Source organism: Mytilus californianus, unplaced genomic scaffold (assembly GCF_021869535.1).
Source record: "Mytilus californianus isolate M0D057914Y unplaced genomic scaffold, xbMytCali1.0.p SCAF_1, whole genome shotgun sequence".
Lineage (NCBI taxonomy): Eukaryota > Metazoa > Mollusca > Bivalvia > Mytilida > Mytilidae > Mytilus > Mytilus californianus.
This window is the reverse complement of record NW_026262581.1, coordinates 104,612,804-104,633,629: the sequence shown is the minus strand read 5'-3', so window position 1 is coordinate 104,633,629 and position 20,826 is coordinate 104,612,804. Positions and strand designations below refer to the sequence as shown.

Below are 20,826 nucleotides of genomic sequence, written 5' to 3'. Positions count from 1 at the left end.
AAGTCACAATTTATAAAAGTAAACCATTATAGGTCAAAGTACGGTCTTCAACACGGAGCCTTGGCTCACACCGAACAGCAAGCTTTAAAGGGCCCCAAAAATTACTAGTGTTAAACCATTCAAACGGGAAAACCAACGGTCTAATCTATATAAGAAACACTTATGAACCACATCAACAAACGACAACTACTAAACATCAGATTCCTGACTTAGGACAGGTGCAAACAGTTGCAGCGGGTTTAAACGTTTTAATGGTACCAAACATTCACCCTTATCTGAAACAATAGTGTAACATTGTATTTATAATACCCCGTTCTAGATAGTCAAATCTGACCCCTTCCAATGCAAGGCGAAAAAAACATAACCCCATTTCAGACAATATAGCTGAAAATGCAACCCCGTTTGTTGGAAAATACCTGGTATCATATATATAGCGAGTATCCCCCGGGTAGATGTAGAATGGCCATTGGGGAAGTGTCACACAAAACAACCATTCCATGTATAGATTTACTTACCGCTTTGGTTGTTTAAAAAAGGTGTCCAAGTCACCCATCGGATGGGGGAATCAGTATAAAAGAAATCAGAGTATGTGTTTAATTAATGAATATGATAAATTGCCATATTCAATACAATATAAGCAGATAACGATAGTTTTTTTGTTTTTGTTTTTTTTGGAAAAGGGGGGGCGTATGCCCATTACGCCCTTACCTGGACCCGCCCCTGGTTGAAATACACCAAAATATTATTGATTCAATACTGAGGTGCCAAATTCTTGTTCTTTCTGTCAATATCTGTTTTAATTCACTTTTCAGTGTTGTAGATGACTCGGTTATATGCAAAATAAAAATTAAGATAAAACAAACACAATTACGATAATAAGTAGAAAGAGTTATTTAAAAAAATCAGATCATATTAATTGCAATAATTAGAAGTGATGGTAGATCAACTGAAGATAACACTTTATTAATAATTGTTTTGTTACAATAAATTAAATGATCTTGTATCAGGAAGTATCATTAAATTTTAATATCATTTAATGTTTTAATCCTTCTAATTGTATAAGGTTAATAATATATGTGCCAATTTATCTATTTAACGATAATCGTTACTTATAATAATCTTTACTTATGAATGTTGGAAACCTACATTTATCTTCCCAAAAATTCCAATTTACATATTAATATGAGTACCACTTTAGAAAATTTCGATGATTCTTGGAATATTTACGTCTTGTACTGTGGATTATTTGTGGGATACCAATTATGGAGGATTTGGTGGGTATTGATAAACCACAAGTTTGAATGTTAAATAAGTACACATTTTCTATAGACTTGTATGCAAATATTGGCAAAACCACAAAATCATAAACTCAGGAAAATACTTTTTTTTAACTCAATCCACAAAAAATGGTATCCATGGAAATAAAAGAATCCATAGTTTAAATCTTATTTCAGATAATAAAGTTCATAGATGCATTTGCATTGAGGCTATTTAACAGGGCCATCACATCTTGATATTAATAGAAAAACAACAAATCAATAATTAATGTATACTCTGTCAAATTACAATGTATATATTTTATTGATAGCTGACTCACTTGGATAAGGAAGTGAACACATATTTTGATATCAAATAATACTATTCCCTTTTGACTTTGGCATTTGACCTTTTAGATCAATACTTCCTGTTTCCTCTAGACTACTTTATCAATGAGTGCACTGATGTAAAATTCAGATGCATAACTTATGGGAAAGAGAAAACTTAATTTAACTAAGAAGTTACTTAAAAAAAATGTACAAGGAAACACGACTTTTTAATACTGAGTTTCATTTTTATTTGAGGTATACTAATTCTGCTGATTTTATGAGCATTGGAGAATCACAAATTTGAGTTTTTGACAAAATACTACTTTCCTATAGACTTGTGTCATGTGCAAATGGTAGATTGCACTTGGGTTTCTGGATGATATTTTTTAAACCATAGTTCCAATCTTTATGAAATTTAGCTAGAGAATGCCCGTAAGAACAGACTCTTTTTTAATTTTTTGGCCAGTAGGTCAACATTGAAGGACAAAATAAACTGAAATTTTGTGAAAAGATTTGTTCCAGATAAATTCTATTTACCGGCATCAATAAATCATATTTTTACCAATATTTGCTGGATATTACTCCTGGGGGTGAAAAAAGCCTTGGAATGAGGTCACTAGATTTTAGGTCAAGGTCACAGCAGCAATTGATAGATGTATATGTTAATTACAAAGCATCCAAATAGCAGAAACAGACAAAAATTAAATCGAAAGATATATAATGTCAATATATTATATACACATTTCTGCATGGAGGCCATGAAAGTCCTTTGGACGAAGTAACTTGTTAAAAATAACTTGAGTCTATCAGTAATACCAGGGTAGTATTTCCAATCTTTCTTTAGTTATCAAAGTGCCCTTAATCTACTTTGATAAAAAAGTTCATCAAAGGTGAGTCAAATTTCCTTCACAACTGAAACTGAAGGCCTTAAATAGATTAATATGTAAATAGATTAAGTCAGTTCCTATATATGTTCCTCCATCTTTTCATTACATATTTATCACCAATATTTACATACAATAGTTGACAAATAAAATGTATTGTTTCAATCTTAAGTTATTTTTGTTTAATAATATAAAAAGGACCATCTCAATCATCTTTTTTTGGTAAAAATAATACTTATCTTGCTGGTAAATGAGAAAATGAGAAAATGAAAAATCATTTCCCATTGTTGGAGGGGCATTAAATTGATTAACTACTGTCATCACTGTATATCTGTTTTCCACATATTTCTGTCACATTTTATATATTAGCAGCTATACCATAGCTTCTCTGAATGTTCATTACATGTTATGTACAAATGTTAATATTTTGTTTTGAGATTGGGAACACAATTGATATCTTTAATTTATACTGTGTGGTTCATTTTCCGATTTCACCACTTCTCTATTCCCTTTTTTCCAAGACATATATTGTTTTTGTATTTTCTGTATGCAAAAGCAAAACAGGGGTATTTGCTTTAAACACTCCTTTATGTTGCAATTTGTACCAATTACCTACACATTATTCCTGTTGAACATGTATTACCTGGTTGATTTATTTTTCATGTTTGTGGATTCATTGTTAGTTTGGTTTCCCATGGTGTTTGTCACAAACGTTCCAGATGAAGGTTAATTCAGAAGAGGTCTTTTTTCATAAGCAACATGAACTTCAGAGTTTATCATTTGTCACAAATAATGATATAAGTAGCTATATAAACTTTTTTATATTTTAGTTTCCATCACTACAACATTGAGAAAAGACAAGATGGCATGTATAAAATATCTGATGGTAGGCCCTTTCCTGGACCTGTAGAATTAATACAACATCATGAATATAATTTGGATGGTATGATTACAAATCCAAAGTTCCAATGTAACAGGCAGCCATTCCAGAGACCTATAGCATTTAGAGGGATGACATATACAGAGCTTGAGAATGAACTTATATCTAAAGCAGAGTCTATGAAGGTAAGATCAGATTAAATGTCAAGCTGATTAGAAAATAATCTAAGCTGTTTGCTGTCTGTAACTTTGCCTGCCAAAATTCTTTCTTGCTTCTCTTTGCTTAAGTAATGAGCTAAATGTTTTGGAAAGGCCATCAGAAATGTTGTGAATATTAAACCCATGAAGTTTTATCTGTAAAAACTGAAATAAGACAACCTTCTAGGTAAAGAAAAGCCAGTGCAAATTGAAAAATGAAATTACAAAATTAATCTCCATGAAAATATTTACACTTACAGTAATGTAGATACCTACGATTTAAATCCTACAGCAGTCTTTATCTACCTTTTTCTTGGATTCAGTTTTTGACTTTGTCAATATATTCATCATATGATATAACAAAGCAATGCCTATGATAATAAAGTAACATCTGTTTTCCTAATGCATGTGATCATACTATTGTATATGGGCATGGTAATGAATAAATGAGTTCACTGTTTTGCTAAGGTGCTTATAAATATCTATAAACTAACAAAGAAATAATTAAAATACAAAATGTAATAAAGTAAGAGGGTTGTGAAAGGGCATTGTACATTGCAGAATCGGAATGATTAAGTAATGTTTAGGTTGAACTGTGAATTTCTGCCTATTTACACTAAACAGATAATATAACAGCTTCACCAGAGAAAGAGGCCTTAAAGGATTTATTCATGTAAATTCAGAATACACTTGAATGAATGTTTAGAATATTTTAAATCAGAAGGTGAATATGAGCTCTTTCATAAGTTGGGATTCATCACCTGTCTTTCATTTTTTTGGCAACATTGTAAACTTTTTCTATATTGCTTATTGGTCAGGTGAATTTAATTGGATTCAATTACATTTATGTGTCTAACTCCAAAATTATATTAGTGGTTTCACCCAACCAACCAACAAACTAACAAGGCAGTATTTATGACTATAACATATAAGGGTAAAACAAACACTATGGTAGATTTTTTTATGATTTCATTATCTATGAATAATAACGGTTTTCTCCTCCTTGTAGATAATGCATTAATATTTGTTATTTAACTTTTCAATGAGTAATATTACATACTAGTATCACATATGAATTTTGATTTGGGTGATTCATTTCTAACTTAATTATGACCATTGGAATTTATAATTTTTATGACAGTTTTCTGCTTAGATGTCAGCCATTCTGAAAGATTATTTTGCTGATATCAAGTAAAAAAAGGTGGAAGATAATTTTGTGTAGGTTATGCACAAATTAAGGTATAACATATGAATTTGTTCCAATGGATGTACTTTTAGCTTAATTACAATCCTTCAACTCAGAAACTTTTAAAAATAGGATTTTCTTCCTTGTTGTTAGCTTTTCTAGCAGATAAGCAGTTGATTCCTTGAATGTTATTGTGTGTTGAGTTTTAATTAGGTAAATGGCAGGTCTACCTTGTTGTCAGCTTTTCTTGCAGATATGCAGTTGATTCCTTGAAAGTTATTGTGTGTTGTGTTTTAAGTAGGTAAATGGCAGGTCTTCCTTGTTGTCAGCTTTTCTAGCAGATAAGCAGTTGATTCCTTGAAAGTTATTGTGTGTTGAGATTTAAGTAGTAAATGGCAGGTCTACTTTTGACCTTATTGCGAGTTAGGCTTGGTATTGAAGCCCCCATATCTTATGTTTATGAGAGTGTGGTTCCAAAAAGGAATTTTATGGGGACTCCAATAGTTATAAATCATGTATTAAAGCTATCACAATAGCATGTTTAACAAAAATAAGGTCAGTTTACTTACCGAGTTTGTTGAGAAGTTTTTTAATTCAATGCAATTGAGATGGACACACTGATTTGTCTAATTAATTCTCAGTATTGTTATTTACCATCTGGAAACCCAGCCTAAGTAGTGGTCTGCAAGTGTTCATTTTTATTTGTACTGCTTACAATAGCTTCTCACAAAAAAGGCAAGCAAAATTACCAAACTTGTTGAACATGCTATACTATCCAATCCCTCATACTTTCAACAGTTTTGTGAACAGCACATCTTTTCAAATTTTGTCTGAATGGGGCTTTAAAAGATGTTCATATCTCAAACAGCAGTGAATTACTTGTCATTTTATGCAGTTTGTTTGTTTCAGCAATATTATATTATGAATGCTAAATGAGCTGCATGTTAGTTTATTTTCAGCAATATCATTATAGTTATGAATGCCCTATCAGCTGCATGTTAGTTTATTTTCAGCAATATCATTATAGTTATGAATGCCCCATCAGCAGCATGTTAGTTTATTTTCAGCAATATCATTATAGTTATGAATGCCTCATCAGCAGCGTGTTAGTTTATTTTCAGCAATATCATTATAGTTATGAATGCCCCATCAGTAGCATGTTAGTTTATTTTCAGCAATATCATTATAGTTATGAATGCCCCATCAACAGCATGTTAGTTTATTTTCAGCAATATCATTATAGTTATGAATGCCCCATCAGCAGCATGTTAGTTTATTTTCAGCAATATCATTATAGTTATGAATGCCCCATCAGCAGCGTGTTAGTTTATTTTCAGCAATATCATTATAGTTATGAATGCCCCATCAGTAGCATGTTAGTTTATTTTCAGCAATATCATTATAGTTATGAATGCCCCATCAACAGCATGTTAGTTTATTTTAAGCAATATCATTATAGTTATGAATGCCCCATCAGCAGCATGTTAGTTTATTTTAAGCAATATCATTATAGTTATGAATGCCCCATCAGCAGCATGTTAGTTTATTTTAAGCAATGTCATTATAGTTATGAATGCCCCATCAGCAGCATGTTAGTTTATTTTAAGCAATATCATTATAGTTATGAATGCCCCATCAGCAGCATGTTAGTTTATTTTAAGCAATGTCATTATAGTTATGAATGCCCCATCAGCAGCATGTTAGTCTTCATATGGAGAATCTTAGACAAAAGTTTTCTTTTAGATTGAATTTCTAAATGGATTCTTTTTGGCATTTTTGGTAAATTTCAGGTGAATGATACAGTCTTTTTGGAGCTTCAAGTATTTAACTTTGTTTTGATCTTTTGTAGTAATTTTTGTGAAATTAAGGTATTTTCTAGTTTACACTTAATGGTGTACCCCTGGTTTTCTGAAGCAGGCAGCATATAGTGATGGGGTAGACATTTCTTTCTTTTGTCATCTGTTGTTCTGTTTCTTTGTCCATTCATCTCACTTTTGTATCTGCAACTGCTCTGGAAACAATTAAAATAATTTTGTGAATTTTCACAGAATCTTTGTTTACATGATGTACATTTGCACCTCCTATTTCACTTCTTCATCAGAACTATTTTTCGGATTTTCTTTGACATGATATGGACTTTGTCATTTCTGCACACTACTTTATAAATTTTTATCCACTAGTTCCTTAGGGCCTTATAAGAATTGAATGAAACCCTCTTAGAATCTTAACATTATAATACCATTGTAGACCGTCTAGCTTAGCACACAATACTTCAAGTTCTACCCGTATTTATTTCTTCTTCTACTAATTATAATAAAAGTGAAAGATTGAGAATACGGTACATAAAATAAGTTCAACCTGACCTCTTAATTTAAGTCATTAGTAAGAATTGTCAACCTTCACCACATTTTTTGACTGTGTGCTCATTGGTCTTTTGCCTGTACTCCTTTTTGCAGTATATTTGGCAGAAAAGCAGCAAATAACAATTTTTTAGTATTGGGTTTGAACCTGCCAGGAATCAAACCCACAACCTCCAGCACTTGAAGCAGTTACCTACCCCCCAACCACAAAACCAACAAGGTAGTCATTGATGGAGATTGCATCATTGACTAAGTTGATGTCTTTTATGATTAACTTGTGTTTTTGAGTCTCCTCCTTTTATTGATATGAAAGTTACTAGATGTTTAGGCGGGGGAGAACATTTAATAATTAATATGACATCCTAGTATGTTTATCAAATGTTCCTTCTATTCCAATATACTTTCTGTCGATAATACTTGGCCTTGTTGAAAATTTTATTACGATAAAAAACAATGTTCTGTCAATTATGCATGGCCATGCTGAATATCTTATTTCTATAACAAAATACATTCTGCTCATAATGCCTGGCCTTATTAAAAAATCATTTTACTTTTTTTCTCAACCTTGTGACTCATTTATTTCAAGCATCTTTTCATACAAAAAAATAGCAGTATACTTTCCTTACTCTCTTTATAACAATAGATAATGTATGTCTATATAAAGGTACATGAATATTAGTATTTTGTTCTGTTATGTAAGTTTTCAGTAGACATTAAATGTCTTATGAGATGAAATAAAAAAGAATTATTGCCATGAAACCTCTTACAATTTTGTTAAGTAACCAATTGAGACACTTCTAAGAGGTATTTATTATCCAGACTGCATTCTCAAAAAACTGATTACCAATTAATCTTCATCTACATTATGCTAGAACTGTATAAAACAATAACACATGAAATACAGTAAAAAATAAGTTTACCATCTTACATCTTAATTGTTTTTGATTCCGCCATTTGAGGTTTCTCTCGACATTCTATGAAAAATCATTGTGTTTGTCATCAAATTTATGCCCGAAACGAATATATATAGAATGCATTTAGTGTTTATTATACTATTAATGGATCACCTTTTCTATTTGCATTGTAATTGTCTAAAAATAGAAACTTGTGTATCCTTAAGATAATTTCGGTTTCTACACCGGTGTGCCAAAAGGATCATTTCATAATGTGCACGAGGGTGCCAAAAGGATACATTTGGTATGAACGGGTTTTAATTGTTTATGAAATTCACAAAGGAAGATATACAAAATATTAAATAAAATCTCAAGAGGATCACTTTTACCTGAGTTTATAGCTTGCAGGAAAAGTCAGAATTTTTATCCTTTATGCAATTTTACTTTCTTCTGTAGAACAAATATACTGACTTCATTCATAGACATTCATTAAGTTTGGACAAGGTAAGAGCGCAGATCTGCTTGTTGAAATATGTTATCTATCTCAAAATTTGTATGATTCCAATAAAAATCATAAAATTACTCTTTTTAAGAATGAAACTTTTTGAATTAACAAGTGTCAAATTTAAAGTGACAGAAATATATTCACCAATGAATGCATAGATTCTCTTTATGCATGGTTAACATTTTGCATTTTTACAGTTATAAGCTGATTGCCTATTCTGCATGATGTTTTAACAGCTCCAATCTGATTAAAATACTGATCCTTTGTCCATGCTTTGCTTACAAGGATCTGACAACACTCTGTTCTACTTACTATCTGGTATTTATGACATCAGTCAATAAAATTTTTTTAAAGTAAAGTGTGCAGGCTTGAATTCAGACAGGGGTGCACCTGGCATCCCTCCCCCCCCCCCCCCCCCCCACACCCCCAAAAAAATTAAAACCGCCATTTTTTTTTCAAAATATGTCCTTTTACTCCTAATACTCAGGGTGATTGTCTTTAATTCATCACATAAGTGAACCTCAACAAAATCTGCCATGGGGACATCATCATGCAAATGTAGGAAGTATTTTGCTTCCTAGGTACAAATGTATTATCTTTCAATCTCTCTGTAAGTAAGTAATTTGTTTATTATACAGTATAGTGACTTGTGAATATGTTTTATAAATATGTATACCACAATTACAAAGTTTGTAGTCAATATAACACCCAGTCTATTGGACTTATAAGTCACATATTTGACAATATATGATGGTTTATGCACTGACTTATTTGACAATATATGATGGTTTATGCACTATCACAAACTGTATTATATAAATATAATATTTCTAATATTTCTCAAATAATTTAAAATTAATGTTCAAATATTTAAATTGAAATGTGTACATATAAAATTTGTACATTAAATACCACTTGACGTCTAATATGCTATGCACAAACTATGTATTATGCTCATTTTCTTGTATGAAAAGTCTTTAAAATGTAAAATTTTCCAACTTGGTTCAATTATAAGAAAATTTCTGCAGTTTAAAGTACTCCAAAAATGTTATTTAGAAAGTTGATATAAAGAGGGCAATCATAGATGTATTGGGGCTCAAATTTAGGTTTCTCCACTGTTACATTATATACGCTTTCGTCTTTCATAAGTTTTTCATCTGGAGTTTTGCTTGAATATCTTCAGCTTTCCAATCTTTATCGTAAAATTCCACATCTAAACTGCTAAGAATGCCTGTTCAATTTTATTCAAATTAAGCTTAATATAAGATTCTTTTTCAAACACTTATTTTTTAAAGTCTTATAAGTTTGTAGTTTTGAGATGTTTTGGATAGAATTCCTCCAAATATCAGTAAAAGCGAAAAAAAGCTTACTTCACCTAATGTCAAGTCAGCCTCTAATTTCATAATAATGTCCCATATCAAGCTGGTATAAAGTGTCCAATAGTTGACTTCACAAATTACTTTCACAGTGATCATAGTCAATATTTAATGCCAGTTTTGTAAATCTATTCCAGTATCTTACCGATACTGACTAGGAATTCAGCCATTATCTCTCTGTAATACAAGGTTGGGTGAAAATCTGTGAACTCCTTAATAGTAGCTCGGTTTTCATATTGTATATTGACTGATATTTTTGGTGTCATTTTATGTGGTATAACAGAAATATATACATTATAGTAAAAAAAATAATGAAAGGAGATAAGAAATGAAGGAAACTTGAATAATGATGGAAAAATCTTTTATTTAATTTTAACTAAGAATTAGCTTTAATAACCTGATTATATTCATAAAGATTTTTACTAAATCTATTTAAAATCAATCTCCATATTCACTCACTTTTTATGCTTGGTCGACCAACCATAAAAAAGTGAATCAGTGCAGAAATTTAATTGTAATTAAATTGGTTTTTACTAAGTTATTCTTTTACAGTGATGGGAAGTAACTCTTGTACTTTTTTAACATGATTTTTGAAAATAATTTATTTTACAGAATTTTTATCAAAAGTTTCATATATTATTGTATTAAAATATTGTTTTAATCATTATAAATGTAATGGCTAATTTACAAATTTTATGTGATTGACAATAATGTTTTTTTAGCAATTTTAAATGATGTTAAAAAGCCATCATAAGTACTGTAAAAAATAACTATTTATATTTTGTGTCCCTTGATAATGAATATGTACAAAAAATATTAGATTTCTTTTTAAATATCTCGAGAACATGTGTGTTATCACACAAAATAAAATTCAATGGAAGAAAGTGTCATTATTTATTGCATGATTGAATGTGTTGGATCTCTGTTTATACAAAAAATAAAAAAAGATTCATGCTTTAGGGAAACAGTGAATATCTCACTTTAAATGAATATACAACAATTCTTACAATTTTAAAAACTTAAAAAAAAAATCCCTCTTTTATGAGCCCTTAATTTTTCTTGTCATCCCAAGTTCCCAACATATCTAGTTAAATTCAATGTTCTTACTAACTTTTTAATTTGTCTGAGCTCTGATTTTTAAGAATTGTCAGTTCCTCTTCAACTTACGAGTTTTGAATGTCCCCATGGCATCGTCAGCCTCTTTTTTTCATAACTGTGGTGTGTACCACTTGAAGATCTCGAAACTGTTCATGTGCAATAACTTGAGATTTGTTCAAATCCTTATCAATTTTTTCTATGATGCATGGAGGTCAAGTTACTATTTATAGTTTTAACTTTTGCTCTCAGGTGTTAGGGGCAAACGATACAGTTTTAGATCCCACGGTGAATTTTTGAAGAAAGTTTGCATACAAGCTATTTTTCACCTAGTCAATTCAAATATGTTATAAAAAATCTACCTTTTACTTTTAGAGATAAATGGGATCTTAATTTTAGCCATTTACTGGACATTTCGGTTTCTTGAACATTTCTGATCAATGGAAAGACACACTTAACTAATTTGTTTCAAAAGATAAACAGCTGGAATATCTTCTCTACATAAGTGTGTTTAGAGTTTGTGTAACGATTCTTCGGAAATAATTCATTTTTATCATATTTTCATGATTTTAGTCAAATAACAGCATTTTGGGCTGTATATTTATCTAATTTAAAAAAAAATCATTGGTGATTTGTTCATAAAAATTGGCACAAATAATCTTCTTACATAATCAAGCCTAATGTCATTTTTAAAAAAGAGGGGTCCATGAACTAGTTTTCAAGTTAAATCAGTCTGAATGATAAAAATCAGTCGAAAAATGCATCTTTTCTCGATAGTCACAGTTTGAAGTCACGAAAAATAACATTTTACATTAGCGACGTCATTACCTCCCTTGAAACTGTAATGTATGCCCTTTTAAAAAAGGTCTTTGATTGATTGAGAATTGGTGCTTTATGTTGTTTTCATGGGATAACTGAAAATCACCAGTCCTATTCTTTTCAAATTTTAATATGTTGTTTATCATGACAAATGGAGGTTTAAATTGATAACATTTTACCATTTTCTTTGTAGAATGCCAAAATGGAGAGGGCTCTTGGTGCACAAAGGGACCACCTAATTTTGTTAGTGGCTAAAGATCTTCATAAAAAGCAACCATGGTATCATGGGAAAATTACCAGAGATGAAGCTGATAAAAGAATGACTAAAGCTGGTCATGATGATGGAAAATTTCTGTAAGTTTTACTCCATATAAATTAACTGATATAAACATAAATTTAGAAGTTACTTTTTTGTTGTAAAAATCTTAGCTTTTATGAACAAAAGGAGATGTAGGGTATACATCGATGAGTAACCCAATGATACAAAAAATAAAATGGCATTTCGAGGTAAAAAACCAACAAACGATATAATTTCCATTCTAATACAATTTTATATACTGGGTAACAATTTTTTTCATTGGCTAAAATTTACCATCAAATCCATGGTTGACATGTCGTAACTAAGGAGTGAGCCGGCATATTGAATTGCTTGGATCAATAAATGTTTGAATACTATATAATCAAAAATAAACAAAATCTACCCCAAAACTTCCGTTTTGATGTGATTTTATCCAAAATTGTATCGTAGAAATAACGTAATAAAAAAAGGCAACAGTAGTATACAGGTGTTCAAAAGTCATAAATCGATTGAGAGAAAACAATTCCGGGTTACAAATAAAAACCGAGGGAAACACATCAACTATAAGAGGAAAACAAAGGAACAACAGGAACACTGAAGTTCAACAAAAACAAACGCCAACACACATAGAAATGAACTATTTGATAACAACTGCCATATTCCTGACTTGGTACAGGACATTTTAAGAAAAAATGGTGGGTTGAGCCTGGTTTCATGGCATGCCAAACCTCTCGCTTTATGACAATGTTAAAAAATATTGCTAAAACACTATGTGACAGAAATACAGCACAAACACACGCAAGAACATTCATAACAGAGTAACGCACAAACAAATAATATAATAGTCGACACAACATGCAAACCACAGAACAACAACGAACATATTCCATCAACGAAAAACACCACAGGATATCAAAAACAGTGACAGGCTTACGTAACTGACATGCTATCTCGATCTTTATACAATTATTTTCACAATATTCGCCTTACTTTCAACATTGTCTTTTGTATGACGTCACGTTTAGCCATGACGTTTATGTGCCAAAATCATTCATGAATTTTCCAGTATTTTATTTTATTTCAATTTTATAGATATTCTTCAAGTTCTAACATATTGTTTCTTTTTGTAATGCATTAGAATCAGAATAAAAGTTCTGTAGTTGAAGAGTTGCTGTCATCAATTGGGATTTGATGGTCGCAAATATCTGTTTTACTGGCTCCACTACGGGTCACCAGTAAAACTGCATTTGCAACCATCAAATCGCTAATTGATGACAGCAACTCTGCAACTACAGTACTGTTATTCCTTACTTTGCACAGCACATATTTCTGAAAAACTATATATAGCTATCATCAAGTATATACTTATATGACCTGGAAATTAAAAAAAAATGTATCACACAATATTGCCAATAATGAAGCACTGGTCACTGGAAAATTCAGTTTACAACCATTCAATATGTCAAGCTAAACTTACACTATTCTACCATAGATCTTAAGATATATATCAATTAACAACCACTGATGAGGTTCCTGTATTGGGAACTTTTTTATAAATATGAAAAATACTTCATATGAAACACCGTGTTTATTGTCATCGAAGTTAATTTTAATAGTAACTTAAAAATTTTCTCCATAGAATTGAAATTATGAACAAACTATAATTTGCCTCTTTTGCAGAGTTAGACAAAGAGATGATAAAAAGACCTTTGCATTAACATTAAGTTACAGAAATGAAGCCAGACACTACATGATTGATAAAAAAGAAAAATTTGCCATACAAGATGGTCCAAAATTTGATTGTTTAATGATGGTGAGTCTTCAACTACTAATAATTATAGAATAACTAATCGAAGAATTCAAATAGAGAAAAATATTCAACGAGTGACCGAACAACACATTAATTCATGAATGCGCATAGCGCATGAGTTAATTATCAGTGTTATTCGGTCACGAGTTGAATATTTTTCGATATTTGAATTCTTTGATTAGTTATTCTTTTTATTACATTGGCAAATTACTTTTTTTTATGAAATTAAAGTAGAAAATGTCAGGAACTATATCTTTTTCTACGCATTCACAATTTGTTTTGATCCAACGTTATCGACATCTTGACAACGCCTATTGTTGTGTGACGTCAGAGGAGTGAAATAACCACTTTTATTCCACATGTGAAATTATCGGTTTTTATTTCACTGGGAAATCAATGTAATTCATTGCAACCAATGAAATAATTAGTTTTCTCCTAATCAGTTTCTGTAAGATAATACACTTCATATAAATGTATATGTTTACAGTCCTCCAAGAAATGTAGAGATTATAAAGATTATGTTAACCCATCAATCCTCTATAATATGGGTGTCCATTCTGACCGATGTCCAAAATTTTGGGAAATCAAGGATGATATATGAAAACTGAGTACTATAATCCTTTTAAAAAGATCTAATAGTTTTCTTATATCTAACCTATTTTTTGTGGTTGAGTGACTTTATTATGTGTTGCTTTAGGGTTCAGATAAAAGTAAATGACAAATTCCTTATACAGAACAACACATTTTGAAACAATTGTTTACATAGTCTATATCCATTCTTAGCAAAGGAGGGTGGTTATAATCTACATTGGTCAAGAGATGCTCTATAACATGATCCATAATAATTGTATTCAATATTTATTGCATTGATGAGAGAGTGATTATTTGTTGTTGAATTGATATTTTTATGAAATTTACATCACCCATTTTACTTTTTTATACGACCGCAAAAATTGAAAATTTTTTGGTCGTATATTGGTATGACGTTGGCGTCGTTGTCGTCGTCGTCGTCGTCGTCTGGCGTCGTCCGGCGTCGTCCGAAGACACATTGGTTTTCGCACTCTAACTTTAGTTTAAGTGAATGGATCTCCATGAAATTTTACCATAAGGTTCAATACCACGAAAGGAAGGTTGGGATTGATTTTGGGGGTTATGGTACCAACAGTTAAGGAATTAGGGGCCAAAAAGGGGCCAAAAATAAGCATTTTTGTAACTTCCAGACAATAACTTGTGTGTAAGTGTATGGATCTCTCTGACATTGTACCACAAGGTTCCATATCACAAAGGGAAGGCTGTAATTGATTTTGGGGGTAATTGCCTCAAAATTTTAGGAATTAGGGGCAAAAAAAGGGGCAAAAAACAAGCATTTTTCTAGTTTCATGACAATAACTTGTGTGTAAGTGTTTGGATATTTCTGAAATTGTACTACAAGGTTCCATATCACAAAGGGAAAGCTGGAATTGAGTTTGGGGGTAATTGCCCGAAACGTTTAGGAATTGGGGGCCAAAAAGGGGCCAAAAAACACATTTTTCTAGTTTCCAGACAATAACTTGTGTTCAAGTGTATGGATCTCTCTGAAATTGTACTGCAAGGTACCATACCACAAAGGGAAGGCTGGGATTGAGTTTGGGGGTGATGAATCATAAGGGGGTTCAAAAAATTTGGGGGGGGGGGGGGGGTTTTCTTTTTTTTTCTTTTTTTCCTTTTTTTTTTCTTTTAAAATTTTCCATTTTAAGTTGGTTATTTCTGATTAATATTTAAAAGCAAATAATAATGATATGGTAGGAGATACACACCAAACAGGATGTGTAAATTATTATATAATAAGTATTGTGCAATAGCAAGAAATTTTCAATTGCACAGTATTGCACAATTGCAAGAAATCTTCAATTGCACAGTATTGCGCAATAGCAAGAAATCTTCAATTGCACAGTATTGCGCAATAGCAAGAAATATCCAATAGCACAATATTGCGCAATAACAAGAAATTGTCAATTGTACAGTATTGCACAATAGCAAGAAATATTCAATTGCACAGTATTGTGCAAAAGAAGATACTTCGTATAAATTGCTTATTTCTTGATCAATTTCAATGGGGTTTTATTCTTGAATTCTTGGGTATTTAATATGCTGAATCTAACCGTGTATTAAGTTTTTGGATTTTGGGCCCCGTTTTTAAATTGGTCCACATTGAGGTCCAAAGGGTCCAAAATTTAACTTTGTTTGATTTCATCAAAAATTGAATTATTGGGGTTCTTTGATATGCCGAATCTAACCGTGTATTTAGATTCTTAATTTTTGGTTCCGTTTTCAAATTGGTCTACATTAAGGTCAAAAGGGTCCAAAATTAAACTTAGTTTGATTTTAACAAAAATTGAATTTTTAGGGTTCTTTGATATGCTGAATCTAAACATGTGTTTAGATTTTTGATTATGGGCCCAGTTTTCAAGTTGGTCCAAATCAGGGTCCAAAATTAAACTTTGTTTGATTTCAACAAAAATTGAATATATGGGGTTCTTTGATATGCTGAATCTAACCATGTATTTAGATTTTTGATTTTTGGGCCCCTTTATCAACTTTGTCCACATTGAGGTCAAAAGGGTCCAAAATTAAACTTTGTTTGATTTCATCAAAAATTGAATTATTGGGGTTCTTTGATATGCCAAATCTAACCGTGTATTTAGATTTTTAATTTTGGGTCCCGTTTTTAAATTGGTCTACATTAAGGTCCAAAGGGTCCAAAATTAAACTTAGTTTAATTTTAACAAAAATTGAAATCTTGGGGTTCTTTGATATGCTGAATCTAATCATGTGTTTAGATTTTTGATTATGGGCCCAGTTTTCAAGTTGGTCCAAGTTGGGGTCCAAAATTAAACTTTGTTTTATTTCAACAAAAATTGAATATATGGGGTTCTTTGATATGCTGAATCTAAACATGTATTTAGATTTAAGATTTTTGGCCCAGTTTTCAAGTTGGTCCAAGTTGGGGTCCAAAATTAAACTTTGTTTGATTTCAACAAAAATTGAATATATGGGGTTCTTTGATATGCTGAATCTAACCATGTATTTAGATTTTTTATTTGTGGGCCCGCTATCAAATTGGTTCATATTGAGGTCAAAAGGGTCCAAAATTAAACTTTGTTTGATTTCATCAAAAATTTAATTATTGGGGTTCTTTGATATGCCAAATCTAACCGTGTATTTAGATTTTTAATTTTGGGTCCCGTTTTTTAAATTGGTCTACATTAAGGTCCAAAGGGTCCAAAATTAAACTTAGTTTGATTTTAACAAAAATTGAATTTTTGGGGTTCTTTGATATGCTGAATCTAAACATGTGTTTAGATTTTTTATTATGGGACCAGTTTTCAAGTTGGTCAAAGTTGGGGTCCAAAATTAAACTTTGTTTGATTTCAACAAAAATTGAATATATGGGGTTCTTTGATATGCTGAATCTAAACATGTATTTAGATTTTAGATTTTTGGCCCAGTTTTCAAGTTGGTCCAAATTGGGGTCCAAAATTAAACTTTGTTTGATTTCAACAAAAATTGAATATATGGGGTTCTTTGATATGCTGAATCTTACCATGTATTTAGATTTTTTATTTTGTGGGCCTGCTATCAAATTGGTTCATATTGAGGTCAAAAGGGTCCAAAATTAAACTTTGTTTGATTTCATCAAAAATTGAATTATTGGGGTTCTTTGATATGCCAAATCTAACCGTGTTTTAAGATTTTTAATTTTGGGTCCCGTTTTTTAAATTGGTCTACATTAAGGTCCAAAGGGTCCAAAATTAAACTTAGTTTGATTTTAACAAAAATTGAATTCTTGGGGTACTTTGATATGCTGAATCTAAACATGTGTTTAGATTTTTGATTATGGGACCAGTTTTCAAGTTTGTCCAAGTTGGGGTCCAAAATTAAACTTTGATTGATTTCAACAAAAATTGAATATATGGGGTTCTTTGATATGCTGAATCTAACCATGTATTTTGATTTTGGACATTGGACCATAATAGGTAAATTAAAAAAATTGAAGTTCTTAGACCACATTCTTTCTGTGTCAGAAACCTATGCTGTGTCAAATATTTAATCACAATCCAAATTCAGAGCTGTATCAAGCTTGAATGTTGTGTCCATACTTGCCCCAACTGTTCAGGGTTCGACCTCTGCGGTCGTATCAAGCTGCGCCCAGCGAAGCATTTTATTTTAAGATATGATACATGGAAATAACATAAACAAATTTGAATAGTTTTCATTTCTATAATGATTTATGTACATATTATACAACTGCATGTTCTATAATTCAAAAGTATCATATGTTTATTTTCATTTTAGTTGATTGACCATTATCATAATAAATCTGATGGGTTACTATGTAAACTAGCCACTCCTGTTCCTAAACCAGGGTATGATAAAAGTGCTTTGGCAAGTAAGTATCAACTAGCCTAGGTTGGTTCTCTCCCTATTCAGTATGCCTTGGGTATTGTCAAACTTGTCAAATAAACTGGGTACCAGTACAAGGTAAGATAAAAGTGCTTTGGCAAGTAAGTATCAGCTAGCCTAGGTTGGTTCTCTCCCTAAAATATTCAGTATGCCTTGGGTATTGTCAAACTTGTCAAATAACGACTGGGTACCAGTACAAGGTATGATAAAAGTGCTTTGGCAAGTAAGTATCAGCTAGCCTAGGTTGGTTCTCTCCCTATTCAGTATGCCTTGGATATTGTCAAATAATTAGCAACCTCCTATTCCACTCCTGTATGTTTCAGTTTGAATATCAGAGTATGTTAAATATAGAACAATTTGTCAGTCCTGTACCCAAAATATAGGATGATAAGAGTTTATGAAACAAGTATCATATATCCACTCCTGTGCCTAATCATGAAGTGATAGAGCTCCAACATGGCCGTAATTGTCTGACAACTCCTTATTAGAATTATTTCTCTTTAATGACAACTTTAACCCATTTTTAGTGCTTTTGATTATTATCTTGAAAACTATCAACGATAGACACTTTTGATAGCAAAATCGATCAGCAAGACAAAATCTACAGATGAGTGAATATAGCAGAAATCGTCAGTCTACTCCTTATTTGAGTTATTGCTTTATAATGATGAATTTTACCATTTTTTTGTGTGTTTTGGGCAAAAAACTAAAGGAGATAGAGAGAAACTGTAAACAGTAAAAATTATCAGCAATACAATATCAACAAAAAAGATATTTTTGTAATGAAATCTTTTCTAGTCCACAATATTGGAGAGTGTCCAATGTTAAAGATGCACATAGATCTAGTTGAGCGACACAGGCTCTAATTTGTTTTTCTTGCTGAAACTATAGTAGTACATCAAATGAAGAAAAAGAAATTTGTCATCTTTATGTGTATCATCTTAATATTTACATTGATACTCAATGTGAGCTAGTTCACAAAAAGAAGTTTCTATTAAATCTTGACCACCAGACTTCATTATGTTTTAGAAATTACAAGCAGGGATAATGAATAGTGAAGAAATCTTTGATGGTTACCTGTGGCCATGACAATGATGCAAAATATCCTTATATTTAAATATGTACTCAAAAGAATTGTGCTTTTACTTTCATAGCATTATAACATATCCTTATACAGGCAATAACTCTATAATACTGAAAGCATTGATATGTTACAAACATAAAAGAACAACCAACTTTTTAACTGTCATAATGATGGAAGTTTTCATATACAAATCAAATTGTTTTTAAGAAGCTAGGTGATCAGTTTTTCAGATAACTATTTAAATTACTAAATTCCTATTTCTTATGTAAAAACTTTTTTCAGAATATATGGAAAGCAGTACAAGGCAAAACATGGTTTATTCTGATCATCAAATTCCAGAACGTAGGCAGTCACACACCTCATTGCACTCACCTGTAAGTTTTTACACGTTTCCTAGGAATTATTCATCCAATAGCATCTTATGTCTGAGACGAATAATATTGTGTGCTGTTATGAGCCATCCAATGGCACTCATTTAACCAAAGTCTTTGATTTTGTATATATAATGATGAGCCTAAATTGACAAAGGTGGTTAATACTCATGTATGGATGAGAGTGAGGCACCCAGGTCAGATATCAGACTCCATTTTAAAATAAGGCTTTATTTTTATGTATATTTCACAATGACTAAAAAATTCAGCTATTGAATGAATATAGATTTTTTACGAAACTTATTCATTTTCCCAGAAGTATTTCGTTTGCCATATCTGACATTATTCTTTTGTTCAATGGATTTTTTAGAATCAATGCTCAGCCCATTAGTTGTCAAACTTGTGAAATATATGAATACTTTTCTTAGCTATTTTCAAAATCTAACTAGACTAAGTATGATATGAGTTAGTTATGATTATGAAATGTTCAAATGATGTTAAAGAAAATTTACAAACTTTTACTTTAATTTTAGACTTCTCCTACTGCTAATAGCTTCCCAGGGAAAGTCCCATCTAGGGCTAACAGTAATCGAGATCGAGCATTACCCCTTCTTCCTCCTGAAGAGTCAGCACCACAACCTCCTCCTTCACGGACTGGATCTGGTATCAAAGGCAGACCCCCACCTCCACTACCTACTGGTGCAGAAAGGGCAAACTGGACAGGTGGAAACTGGGAACAACCAGGTACAGTCATCTAGTTATTGATACAATATATGATGTTGATATGATAAAGATGTTTTAAGGTCTGTCCTTTAAAAATGACATATTGATATATATGGTAATCATAAAATCCTTTTGTCATATATTTATACTAATTGTTCTTTTAAGTCATTTTATTGAAAGATGTATGATTTTGATATGATTAAATGTTGAATCATAATACTTAATAGATATACTTAAATGCATAGTGATGTCAAATTGAATAAACCGTTAGATACTTTTTCGTAGATTATTTATTTCATGGTTTTGCCAAATTATT

General features: G+C 31.3%; 1 protein-coding gene across 2 annotated transcripts in view; it reads left to right on the top strand.

Annotated features, from left to right (window-relative positions):
* LOC127728654 (tyrosine-protein kinase SYK-like) overlaps positions 1–20,826 on the top strand; it is a 44,712-nt gene that overhangs the window by 6,767 nt on the left and 17,119 nt on the right. Inside the window, exons 4-10 of one of the 2 annotated variants that reach the window (XM_052236258.1) lie at positions 3,301–3,535; positions 8,443–8,490; positions 11,975–12,135; positions 13,760–13,892; positions 18,225–18,318; positions 19,699–19,790; positions 20,321–20,531. In XM_052236258.1, the coding sequence (XP_052092218.1) occupies positions 3,301–3,535; positions 8,443–8,490; positions 11,975–12,135; positions 13,760–13,892; positions 18,225–18,318; positions 19,699–19,790; positions 20,321–20,531 (974 nt within the window). The remainder of the gene's footprint in view (positions 1–3,300; positions 3,536–8,442; positions 8,491–11,974; positions 12,136–13,759; positions 13,893–18,224; positions 18,319–19,698; positions 19,791–20,320; positions 20,532–20,826) is intronic. The other variant, XM_052236267.1, reaches the window with a different exon arrangement.